This window comes from Lonchura striata, chromosome 8 (genome assembly GCF_046129695.1).
Source record: "Lonchura striata isolate bLonStr1 chromosome 8, bLonStr1.mat, whole genome shotgun sequence".
Classification (NCBI taxonomy): domain Eukaryota; kingdom Metazoa; phylum Chordata; class Aves; order Passeriformes; family Estrildidae; genus Lonchura; species Lonchura striata.
The window spans coordinates 23,023,461-23,036,081 of record NC_134610.1 but is presented as its reverse complement, the minus strand read 5'-3'; the positions used below and the strand labels follow the sequence as shown (position 1 = coordinate 23,036,081).

General features: G+C 39.5%; 1 protein-coding gene across 31 annotated transcripts in view; it reads left to right on the top strand.

The window, feature by feature from the left end:
* Nucleotides 1–12,621, top strand: part of TTN (titin) — a 239,112-nt gene that overhangs the window by 210,656 nt on the left and 15,835 nt on the right. For all 31 annotated transcript variants that reach the window (XM_077785076.1, XM_077785079.1, XM_077785098.1 and 28 more), the window contains 20 exons: nt 125–421; nt 521–1,108; nt 1,205–1,507; nt 1,677–1,973; nt 2,402–2,689; nt 2,776–3,075; nt 3,174–3,476; nt 3,637–3,942; nt 4,064–5,830; nt 5,926–6,222; nt 6,775–7,062; nt 7,156–7,455; nt 7,535–9,601; nt 9,694–9,996; nt 10,079–10,384; nt 10,473–10,763; nt 10,884–11,183; nt 11,290–11,595; nt 11,844–12,149; nt 12,248–12,529. In XM_077785076.1, coding sequence (XP_077641202.1) covers nt 125–421; nt 521–1,108; nt 1,205–1,507; nt 1,677–1,973; nt 2,402–2,689; nt 2,776–3,075; nt 3,174–3,476; nt 3,637–3,942; nt 4,064–5,830; nt 5,926–6,222; nt 6,775–7,062; nt 7,156–7,455; nt 7,535–9,601; nt 9,694–9,996; nt 10,079–10,384; nt 10,473–10,763; nt 10,884–11,183; nt 11,290–11,595; nt 11,844–12,149; nt 12,248–12,529 — 9,495 coding nt within the window. The remainder of the gene's footprint in view (nt 1–124; nt 422–520; nt 1,109–1,204; nt 1,508–1,676; nt 1,974–2,401; nt 2,690–2,775; nt 3,076–3,173; nt 3,477–3,636; nt 3,943–4,063; nt 5,831–5,925; nt 6,223–6,774; nt 7,063–7,155; nt 7,456–7,534; nt 9,602–9,693; nt 9,997–10,078; nt 10,385–10,472; nt 10,764–10,883; nt 11,184–11,289; nt 11,596–11,843; nt 12,150–12,247; nt 12,530–12,621) is intronic.

Here is a 12,621-nt window from a genome sequence, read left to right as displayed (position 1 = left end):
TATAGAAATTGGTTTAAAAACACCGATTTTAATTTTCTTGATTCAGATTGTGTTCCTTTGTAATTGCTAATATAAAAAGTCAGTATCTTCTATGTTGTTTAACCTGTTGCACTTTTTTTCTCAGAAAAACCCAGCCCACCAGAAAAGCTAGGAGTAACAAACGTCACAAAGGACAGTGTATCTCTTTCATGGCTAAAACCAGAACATGATGGTGGAAGCAGAATTGTTAGCTACCTCCTTGAAGCTCTTGAGAAAGGACAGCAAAAATGGGTTAAGTGTGCAGTTGTAAAGACAACTCACCATGTTGTCCATGGTCTTAAGGAAAATGTTGACTATTTCTTCAGGGTGTCTGCAGAAAACCAAGCTGGTTTAAGTGATCCTAAGGAACTACTGCTCCCTGTTACAGTTAAAGAACAATTAGGTATGCTTCCTGACATAAAACAAAAGTTACATTCAATTGCATTCATATTTTAAAACACGGAATATTCTTTTAATATTTTGGAAATGTTTTGTTTTTCAGAATCTCCCGAGATTGACATGAAGGGCTTCCCTCATAACACTGTATATGTTCGAGCAGGATCAAATCTAAAAGTTGAAATTCCAGTTTCTGGAAAACCAGTGCCAAAGGTGACACTGTCTAGAGATGGTGTTGCACTGAAACCTACCATGAGATTTCACACAGAAACCACTGCAGAAAGTCTCATCATTAACCTTAAAGAAAGTGTGGCTGCTGATGCTGGCAGATATGACATTACTGCTGCAAACTCAAGTGGCACCACAAAGTCATTTGTTAATATTGTTGTGCTGGATAGACCCGGTCCTCCTGTTGGTCCTGTTGTCCTTAGTGATGTCACTGAAGAGAGTGTAACACTCAGATGGCAACCACCAGCTTATGATGGTGGAAGTCAGGTTACCAACTATATTGTACTGAAAAGAGAAACAAGTACTGCTGCTTGGTCTGAAGTGTCTGCCACTGTTGCTAGAACTGTTATCAAAGTTATGAGGCTTACAACAGGAGAAGAATACCAATTCCGCATCAAAGCTGAGAACCGCTTCGGCATAAGCGATCACATAGACTCGCAATGTGTGGTTGTCAAGCTTCCTTACAGTGAGTAACGTGCTTCTCATGGTATACATTGATGATTTTGTGCTTTGATGTTGAAAATACCATTTTGTTAACAATCAATTCTTTTGATCCCATCAGCTACCCCGGGCCCACCTTCTACACCATGGGTCACTAATGTTACCCGAGAGAGTATTACTGTTGGATGGCATGAGCCAGTCACTAATGGTGGCAATGCTATCATTGGATATCACCTGGAAATGAAAGACAGAAATAGCATATTATGGCAGAAGGCTAACAAGACCCTTATTCGTACCACTCATTTCAAAGTCACCACAATCAGCGCTGGCCTTATCTATGAATTTAGAGTTTATGCAGAAAATGCAGCTGGCATTGGAAAAGCAAGTCGTCCTTCTGATCCAGTCCTTGCAATTGATGCTTGTGGTATGTACTCTGTATAAAATAATGAAGCCCAACCATTTTGTTTCCCCTGTGATAATCTGTTTTATACAGTAAGACAATATTCAAAATAACTGTGGACAATAAGACAATATTCTGTATTCTGTACAATAAGACAATACTCAAAATTGCAATATTTTGTTTCCTTCTGCAGAACCACCAAGAAATGTTCGTGCCTCAGATATTTCCAAGACCTCTATCACTCTCTCCTGGCAGAAGCCAGCATTTGATGGTGGTAGCAAAATCACTGGATACATTGTAGAAAAACGTGATCTTCCAGATGGCAGATGGACAAAAGCTAGCTTCACCAATGTTATTGAGACTCAGTTCACAGTATCTGGCCTGACACAGAATTCCAAGTATGAATTCCGGGTCTTTGCAAAGAATGCTGTTGGTTCCATTAGTAATCCCTCAGATGTTGTGGGTCCTATCACATGTGTTGATACATATGGTAAGTGTTTTGCAATGATACAATTATATAATTTTGGTGTACTAGGACAATGTCTGTGCTGTTTGTAGATTCATATTTTAAATATGAAAGGCTAGTTTACAGTGATTCAAGAAGCATGCTGACTGTGAGCATTTGGGCATGATTGCAAAAAGCATCTTTGTCTGTATCTCCATTTTTAAAGTCTTCTGGTATCTTTATTCTCTGAGCAAATGTTTCAAGTGTTTATAGCTATACATGTAATTGTCTCTCCTTCATAGAATTAGTACTAACTTATTCTAGGTTTATGATTTAAGTTACATATGCTCTCTTACTTTGATCTGTATTTATCAAATACCTTTAACTATTTGATTAAATAAGGTAGTATTATTTGGAGATTTTATTAAATACAGGACTACAATAAACATGTTTTTAACTTATTTTTTCTTAAGGTGCACCTGAAATCGATGTGCCACCAGAATATACAGAAGTAGTGAAATACAAAGCAGGAACTTCAGTTAAGCTAAAACTAGGCATCTCAGGCAAGCCTATACCCACAATTGAATGGTTCAAAAATGGCAATGAGGTACTAACCAGTGCACTAGTATCTTTTGAAAGCACAACAGAATTTGCTTCTATACTCATCAAGGATGCAAATCGACTTGACAGTGGCACCTATGAATTAAAATTGAAGAATGCTATGGGTTCAGCATCAGCCCATATTAGAGTACAAATACTTGGTAAGTCCTGAGATGCAACTGTGTTTGCTATTAAACAATACTTCAGTCGTGAATACTTAACATCTTCTTTCTTCTGATTTCCACAGACAAGCCAGGACCCCCAGGTGGACCTATACAGTTTAAAACAGTCACTGCTGAAAAGATTACAATAATGTGGGACCCACCAGCAGATGATGGTGGTGCACCTATAACACACTATGTTGTTGAAAAGCGGGAAACAAGTCGGGTTGTATGGTCTTTAATTTCCGAAAAACTGGAGGGATGTATCGTAACTACAACAAAACTAATCAAAGGAAATGAATATGTGTTCCGTGTCCGTGGTGTGAACAAGTTTGGAATTGGTGATCCGCTAGAATCTGAGCCTGTTATAGCCAAAAATTCATTTGGTAAGAAATAAGTTCTATAAAATAACTTAAGCAATTGAATTGTCTTGTGTGCTATTTGTAAGTAGCACTGTTTTACTGACATATGGTTTTTTATTCAGTTACACCTGGACCACCTAGTACACCAGAAGTCACGAAGATTACCAAAAATTCTATGACTGTTGTCTGGAGTAGGCCCACTGTTGATGGAGGCAGTGAAATATCAGGATATTTTCTGGAGAAACGTGACAAGAAGAGTCTGAGTTGGTTCAAGGTCTCTAAAGAAACTATTCGGGACACCAGACAGAAAGTAACAGGTCTGACTGAAAACAGTGAATATCATTTCCGAGTTTGTGCTGTCAATGCAGCTGGACCAGGTCCGTTCTCTGAGGCTTCTGACTTCTATAAAGCTGCAGATCCTGTTGGTAAGATCCAATGTGCATTTCTTCCAATAGCTTAGAAATCAATGGAAAATGAGTAGTTAGGGTGGGATTGTACAAACGCAATTGAGGGCAGATTTTCTTCCTCTTATAATTAATGGGATTCTGATTGATGTTTTTTTCCCCCATCAACTGTCATTTACAGATAAGCCAGGCACACCAACAAAGCTGAAAGTTGTGGATACAACCAAGACATCTGTTACCCTTGGCTGGATTAAACCTGCTTATGATGGAGGAAGTCCAATTACCCACTATGTGGTGGAGAAGAGGGAAGGTGAAGAGCAAGAATGGACTGTAGTCAGTACCAAGGGAGAAGTGAGAACAACTGAATATGTTGTATCCCACCTTCAGCCAAGTGTTAATTACTATTTCCGTGTATCTGCTATGAATTGTGCTGGACAAGGAGAGCCTATTGAAATGATGGAACCCATTCAAGCTAAAGATATTCTTGGTACTGTATTTCTTTGTGATTTATCATTTTCCTGTGTGGGTGTTTTGTTTTGTTTTGTTTTAAACCGTTTCTTATTTTACATTCCAAGTATGTATTATTAATTTTTTATTTATTTCCACAGTGGCACCAGAGATTGATCTGGATGTTGCTCTTCGGACATCTATTGTCGCTAAAGCAGGTGAAGATGTGGAAATAATGATTCCATTCAAGGGAAGACCTCCTCCAACAGTCACATGGAGAAAGGGTGACAAGAATCTTGGGACTGATGAAAGATACATCATCCAAAACACAGAATCATCTACACTACTTATTATTCCTCAAGTGACACGAAATGATACAGGAAAATATGTTCTTACAATTGAAAATGGAGTTGGAGAAGCAAAATCATCATTTGTGAATGTAAAAGTACTTGACACACCTTCTGCATGCCAGAAGCTGCAGCTCAAGCATGTTTCTCGTGGCACAGTTACGCTGGTATGGGAGCCACCTCTCATCAATGGTGGTTCTGAAATAACAAATTATGTTGTTGAAAGAAGAGATGCTACAAAGAGGGCCTGGTCAACTGTTACAACGAAGTGTTCTCATACCACCTTTAAACTGACTAACCTGTCAGAAAAGACTGCATTCTTTTTCCGTGTTCTTGCTGAAAATGAAATTGGACTAGGTGAACCTTGTGAGACAACTGAACCGGTGAAAGCTGCAGACATACCTGGACCTGTAAAAGATCTAGCTATGAAAGACTCTACAAAGAGTTCTGTTAAATTGCAGTGGAGCAAACCTGACTATGATGGTGGTAGCATTATATCAGACTATGTTATTGAAAAGAAACTCCAGGAAGAGAAAGAATGGACATATGCAGGCACAAGCAAGAGCTGTGAATTTGTAGCTGACAAACTTAAAGAGCTTTCTGTCATGGAATTCAGAGTCTTTGCTAAAAACGAAAAAGGCATGAGTGACTCTGTTACTGTTGGACCCATTACTGTGAAAGAACTTATAATAACACCTGAGGCTGACCTTTCTGATATTCCTGGAGGTCAGATTGCAGTAAGAATTGGACATAACCTGCATGCTGAATTGCCCTATAAAGGTAAACCTAATCCATCAATGAGCTGGCTCAAGGACAACCTCCCTCTTAAAGAAACAGAACATCTTCGTTTCAAGAAAACTGAAAACAAGATAAGTTTAAGTATCAAGAATGTGAAAAAGGAGCATGGTGGCAAATATACTTTAATTCTTGATAACGTAGTTTGCAGAAAGTCATTCACAATCACTGTAATCACTCTTGGTCCTCCATCTAGGCCAAAAGCACCTTTAAGAATAGATGAAATCAAAGCAGATAGTGTAGTTTTGTCATGGGAGGCTCCTGATGATGACGGGGGAGGAGAAATTACTGGCTACAGCATTGAGAAGAGAGAAACATCACAAATGAACTGGAAGTTGGTGTGTTCAAGTGCTGCAAGAACAACCTTCAAAGTACCAAACCTTGTTAAAGATACTGAATATCAGTTTAGAGTTCGTGCAGAAAACAGATACGGAGTGAGCCCACCTCTTGTCTCAGCAGATGTTGTGGCAAAACACCAGTTTAAACCCCCAGGTGCCCCAGGCAAACCTGTCGTATACAACGTAACTGCTGATGGAATGAGCATTACTTGGGATGCTCCCGTTTATGATGGTGGTTCAGAGATTATGGGATACCATGTTGAAAAGAAGGAAAGAAACAGTATTTTGTGGCAAAAAGTTAATGTTGCATTAATATCTAACAGAGAATACAGGATTACTGGACTTCTTGAGGGCTTGGATTACCAATTCCAAGTATATGCTGAAAATGCTGCAGGTCTAAGCCGAGCTAGTGAGCCAAGCAAATTTACTTTGGCAGTCTCTCCAGTGGGTAAGTGAATGATTATGCACTCATCCCAGAAAATTCTGTTCTTGTAGATTATTATGAGCAGTAATAAAAATAAATCTTCATTATTTTCCTTTCAGACCCACCTGGTACTCCTGATTACATTGATGTCACTAGGGAAACAATCACCCTGAAATGGAACCCCCCACTGCGTGATGGAGGCAGTAAGATTGTGGCTTACAGCATTGAGAAGCGGCAAGGAAGTGCAGACCGTTGGCTCAGGTGTAACTTTACTGATGTCAGTGAGTGCCAATATACAGTTACAGGGCTCAGCCCAGGTGACCGATATGAATTCAGAGTGCTTGCAAGAAATGCTGTTGGTACAATCAGCCCACCTTCACAGTCTTCAGGCTATATCATGACCAGAGATGAAAACGGTAAGATTTTTTTATATATATATGCTTGGGTATTGAAGCCAGAAAAAGTTTCTGGCTGTACTGATGGGAAGTGGGAAGTCAAGGGGCAAAGGCCTTGTGACTGAGGTCCTCCCAGTCAATTCAGAACATTTACATTCCAAGGTGGGGAGGTCTAAATTAAAGACCCAAATCTGGCAGACATACATAATCAATTGCTACATTGTTCCTGGATAAGCAGCAGTGGCAAAATTGGAAAGAAGGCATGGACTGTAATATTCCAATGCACTGAATAATTTCAAAATTAAAATGTGCCTCAGGTTGCTTGGCATACTATTAGCACCACATATTAATTTTATCCTTCACCTTTATATATGTGCAAATATATATATGATGCACTTATGGATACTTAAAGGAAAAATAAGTTTATCATTCATAAAATAACTGCTATTTAGAGAATGCCATTTTGTAAGTGAAATAATTTTATATATCATAGACTTATATAATTAGTGCATTTAGAAGAGTATCAAAAAATATTTAGCTATATAAAAATTGATTTATATTTTTCTTTTCTAGTTGCTCCAACAATTGAATTTGGTGCTGAACACTTTGAGGGCCTTACTGTTAAAGCTGGAGAGAGCATTAGACTTAAAGCTCTAATCAGAGGACGTCCAGTACCTAAAGTGACATGGTTTAAGGATGGTAAAGAGATTGATAAAATGATGAATATAGAAATAACTTCAGCTATTGGATATAGTACAATCTTCATTAGAGATGCTATCCGGGAACATCGTGGAGTGTACACAGTAGAAGCCAAAAATGCATCAGGCACTAAACGAGAAGATATTACCATCAGAGTACAAGGTACTGCACCAAGCACTTTCAGCATGCTTTTTTAAAAATAGTATTTTATTCTAAGTGTCAGCAAATTGTAACTCTGAACCTTTGAAATTGCAGACACACCAGGAAAAGTTGGTGGACCAATACGATTTACAAACATCACTGGAGAAAAAGTCACATTATGGTGGGAGCCTCCAGCTAATGATGGCTGTGCTTCTATTTCTCACTACATAATTGAAAAACGTGAAACCAGCAGGATTGCTTGGGCATTAGTTGAAGATAAATGTGAAGCTTGCAGCTATACAGCACTTAAATTAATTAAGGGCAATGAGTATCAGTTCCGTGTCTCTGCAGTGAACAAATTTGGAGTTGGCAGACCATTGGAGTCTGATCCAGTTATTGCACAAATACCTTACAGTAAGTTTCCGCCTCATTCTGCACAAATATCCATGGAGTTACCATCTTGTCCTTCTAATGACATTTTTCTTTTTTGTAGCTCTCCCTGATGCACCAGGAACTCCAGAGCCTACCAATGTAACAGGAGACAGTATCACACTTACATGGGCAAGACCAGAGTCAGATGGTGGAAGCGAGATAAATGAGTACATTCTTGAAAGGAGAGAAAAGAAGAGCATGCGCTGGGTTAAAGTATCCAGTAAGAGGCCCATTACTGAGAACAGATACAGAGTAACTGGCCTTATTGAAGGCAATGAGTATGAGTTCCATGTCATGGCTGAAAATGCTGCAGGGGTTGGACCTCCAAGTGACGTTTCAAAGCTGATTAAATGCAGAGAGCCAGTCAGCCCGCCAAGTGCTCCTAATGTTGTAAAAGTGACAGACACATCAAAGACTAGTGTAAGTTTAGAGTGGACAAAGCCAGTTTTCGATGGAGGCATGGAAATTATTGGGTACATCATTGAGATGTGCAAAGCTGATCTTGAAGCATGGCAGAAAGTCAATGCAGAGACTGTTATTGCTACTAAATATACCGTTGTTGATTTGGAGGCAGGAGAACACTATAAATTCAGAGTTAGTGCTGTCAATGGTGCTGGCAGAGGAGAAAGTTGTGAAGTTCCTGCTTCAGTCCAAACTGTGGACAGGCTTTCTGCGCCTGAAATTGATATTGATGCAAACTTCAAGCAGACTCATATTGTAAGAGCAGGTGCAAGCATTCGTCTATTTATTGCCTTCTCTGGAAGGCCAGTTCCTACTGCGGTGTGGTCCAAAGCAGATGCAAATCTTAGTTTGCGTGCTGACATTCAAACAACTGATTCATTCAGCACATTGACTGTAGAGGAATGCAATAGAAATGATGCTGGCAAGTATGTCTTTACTGTGGAAAACAACAGTGGAAGCAAGTCTATTACATTTACTGTCAAGGTTTTGGACACACCTGGTCCACCAGGTCCTATTACATTTAAAGATGTGACTCGAACATCTATTACTTTAATGTGGGATGCTCCTGTTCTGGATGGAGGTTCTCGTATCCACCACTATGTTGTAGAAAAACGTGAAGCAAGTCGTCGTAGCTGGCAAGTAGTCAGTTCAAAATGCACTCGACAAATCTTTAAGGTCACAGATCTAGCAGAAGGTATGCCATATTACTACCGAGTATCAGCAGAAAATGAGTATGGTGTAGGTGAACCCTGTGAATTAACAGAACCAGTTGTGGCCACAGAAGAACCTGCTCCACCTAAGAGACTAGATATTGTTGATACAACCAAATCTTCTGTAGTTTTAGCTTGGCTTAAACCTGATCATGATGGTGGTAGCCGTATTACTGGATACCTTCTTGAAATGAAACAAAAAGGATCTGATACCTGGACTGGAGCTGGACAAACCAAGCAACTTACTTTCACCGTTGAAGGCCTTGTGGAGAACACAGAATATGAGTTCCGGGTCAAGGCAAAGAATGATGCTGGCTACAGTGAGCCAAGAGAAGCTTTCTCTTCTGTTATTGTTAAGGAGCCACAGATTGAACCAACAGCAGATCTCAGTGACATAAGCAGACAGCTTATAACATGCAAGGCTGGAAGCACCTTTACTATTGATATACCAATCAGTGGGCGCCCAGCTCCAAAAGTGACATGGAAACTTGAGGAGATGAGGCTGAAGGAAACTGAAAGAGTGACCATCAAGACAACAAAAGACCGAACCACACTGACTGTAAAAGACAGTATGAGAGGTGACTCTGGTAAATACTACCTTACACTTGAGAACACTGCTGGTGTGAAAACATTTACTGTCACAGTGGTAGTCATAGGAAGGCCAGGTCCTGTCACTGGCCCAGTTGAAATATCGTCTGTAACCGCTGAGTCCTGTGTGTTGACCTGGAAAGAACCTGAAGATGATGGTGGCAGTGACATTACAAACTACATTGTAGAGAAACGTGAATCTGGCACAACAGCATGGCAACTGGTGAATTCTAGTGTGAAACGCACACAGATCAAAGTCAGTCATCTCACAAAATATCAAGAGTACAGTTTCCGAGTAAGCTCAGAAAATAGATTTGGTGTCAGCAAGCCAGTTGAATCAAAAACAGTAGTTGCTGAGCATCCATTTGGTAAGTGAAACATTTCTCAAAATTTGTTATTTTCTTCTGAATTAGGTATTTATAATTACTAACATTTTCCTCCCCACCTTTTTCCTGTTTAGTTCCACCAAGCCCACCCTCAAGACCAGAAGTCTATTCTGTGTCTGCAAGTGCCATGGCCATTCGCTGGGAGGAACCCTATCATGATGGTGGCAGCAAAGTCATTGGATACTGGGTGGAAAAGAAGGAGCGCAACACCATCCTTTGGGTGAAGGAGAACAAAGTACCATGCTGTGACTGCAACTATAAAGTCACAGGGTTGGTGGAAGGCCTAGAATATCAATTCAGAACCTATGCTCTAAATGCTGCAGGTGTTAGCAAAGCTAGTGAAGCTTCCAGACCTGTAGTGGCTCAAAATCCGGTTGGTAAGTATTACTTTTAGAGTTATGTTGTTATTTAAACTAAAATAGTAGTGCATTTCTCATTTTTTCTGCTTTATTCCTCCAGATCCACCAGGAAGACCAGAAGTAACAGATGTCACCAGATCTACAGTGTCGCTGAGCTGGTCGCCTCCACTTTATGATGGTGGAAGCAAAATAATAGGATATATTATTGAGCGCAAACCATATAACGAATCTGGTGATGGACGTTGGCTGAAATGCAATTATACCATTGTCTCAGAAAACTTCTTTACTGTGACAGCTCTTAGTGAAGATGAAGCCTATGAATTCCGTGTACTAGCAAAGAATGCTGCTGGCGTGATTAGCAAAGGATCTGAATCAACCGGTGCTGTCATTTGCAAAGATGAATACAGTAAGGAATATTTACATGGGACAATTAAAAGCATAATGTTCTATTTTTAGTACTGTCATGTAATTTTTCTTCAAATCTCTTTTTCCAGCACCACCAAAGGCTGAACTTGATGCCAGACTCCAGGGAGAAGTTTTGAGCATTAGGGCTGGATCAGATCTTGTTCTTGATGCAGCCGTTGGTGGAAAACCAGAACCCAAAGTCTTCTGGTCCAAAGGTGACAGGGAACTGGAGCTCTGTGAAAAGATATCTCTGCAATATACCAGCAAACGAGCTATTGCAATTATCAAGTTCTGTGACAGAAGTGATAGTGGAAAATATACCCTAACAGTTAAAAATGCCAGTGGGATGAAACAAATTTCTGTTCTTGTCAAAGTGCTTGGTATGTATTCCATGATTAGTATTAATGCTTAAAATACAGAAAAAATCAGCATAATTTTAAATAAGAATGAGATGCTTTCCCTTAGCCACTAATAACAGTATTTATTTTTGATTCCTACAGATTCACCAGGTCCATGTGCAGGCAAAATCACAGTTAGCAGAGTAACAGAAGAGAAATGTACTCTGGCATGGAACATTCCTGAGGAAGATGGAGGTGCAGAAATCACTCACTACATCATAGAAAGGCGTGAAACCAGCAGACTTCACTGGGTGATTGTTGAGGCTGAATGCCAGACTTTATCAACTGTAGTAACAAAACTTATTAAAAATAATGAATACATTTTCCGTGTGAGAGCTGTCAACAAATACGGACCAGGAGTTCCCCTTGAATCAGAAACTGTGATTGCCAGGAATGCTTTCAGTGAGTGTTACTACCTTCCATTCTGCATCAGAATTTGTGGAATAATTCTTACGGATAAACAATGTGTTGAACAATCTTTTTTTTCCCCTCACTTTTTAAAAAATAGCTATTCCAACACAGCCTGGTGCTCCGGAAGAAGTGACTGTTGGCAAGGAACATATCATTATTCAGTGGTCGAAACCAGAATCAGATGGTGGCAGTGAGATTAAGGACTATCTTGTGGACAAACGTGAAAGGAAAAGTCTGCGATGGACACGAGTGAATAGAGATTATACCATTTATGACACCAGACTGAAGGTCACTGGTCTCATGGAAGGGAGCCAGTACCAATTCCGTGTCACTGCAGTGAATGCTGCTGGAAACAGTGAACCTAGTGAAGCTTCACAATACATGTTATGTAAAGAACCATCATGTAAGTTTCTATATTTAAAGCACATTTTAATATTTATTTATAATAACAGAGCATAAATTCACATTGACACTTTAACTAAGAAACCCATAACCACATATAAACTCACTGAAGTAGATAGTATTGAAATAACTTAAAAACAGTTATAGTTCATATTAAATGCATTTCCTGGAATTAGCTGTCTGGAAATTGGTTTTGACTGTAAAATGTTTTCTGCACCAATATAAAATGAATTTTCTTCTTTTTCAAAGACACTCCTGCATCACCTTCAGTTCCAAGAGTTGTGGATACTACAATGCACAGCATAAGTTTAGCATGGTCAAAGCCCACATATGATGGTGGTGCTGACCTCTTAGGTTATGTTCTTGAAATGAAAGAAGAAGGTAGTGAACAGTGGTATCGAGCACATACAACCGCCACTCTGAGGAATGCTGAGTTCACCGTGACGGGTCTTAAAACAAACCAGAAATACCAATTCCGAGTTGCTGCAACAAACGTGAATGGTATGAGTGAATTTAGTGAATCATCAGCAGAAATTGAACCTGTGGAAAGAATAGGTAATTTGAAAACCTAATAAATATTTTAAGGAAATTATATTTTCCTTTAGGACTTTTGTAAGATTAACTAATTCCGTATTTCTTATACCCTTCAACAGAAACACCTGAACTTGAGCTTGCTGATGATCTGAAGAAGACAGTTACAGTCAGAGCTGGTGGTTCCCTGCGCCTAATGGTCTCTGTATCTGGCAGACCTGCTCCTGTAATCACATGGATCAAGCAGGGTGTTGACCTTGCAAGTCGAGGTATTATTGATACTACGGACAGCTACACTCTGCTTATTGTGGATAAAGTTAATCGGTATGATGCTGGGAAATACATCATTGAGGCTGAAAATCAATCAGGAAAAAAATCTGCAACTATTTCTGTGAAAGTGTATGGTAAGTACTGCACAATTGTATATGAGCATTAAAGCACTCCATATTCTCATTGCTCAGAATAAGTGTCATTCATTTCCAAAGAAAGTTTGCAT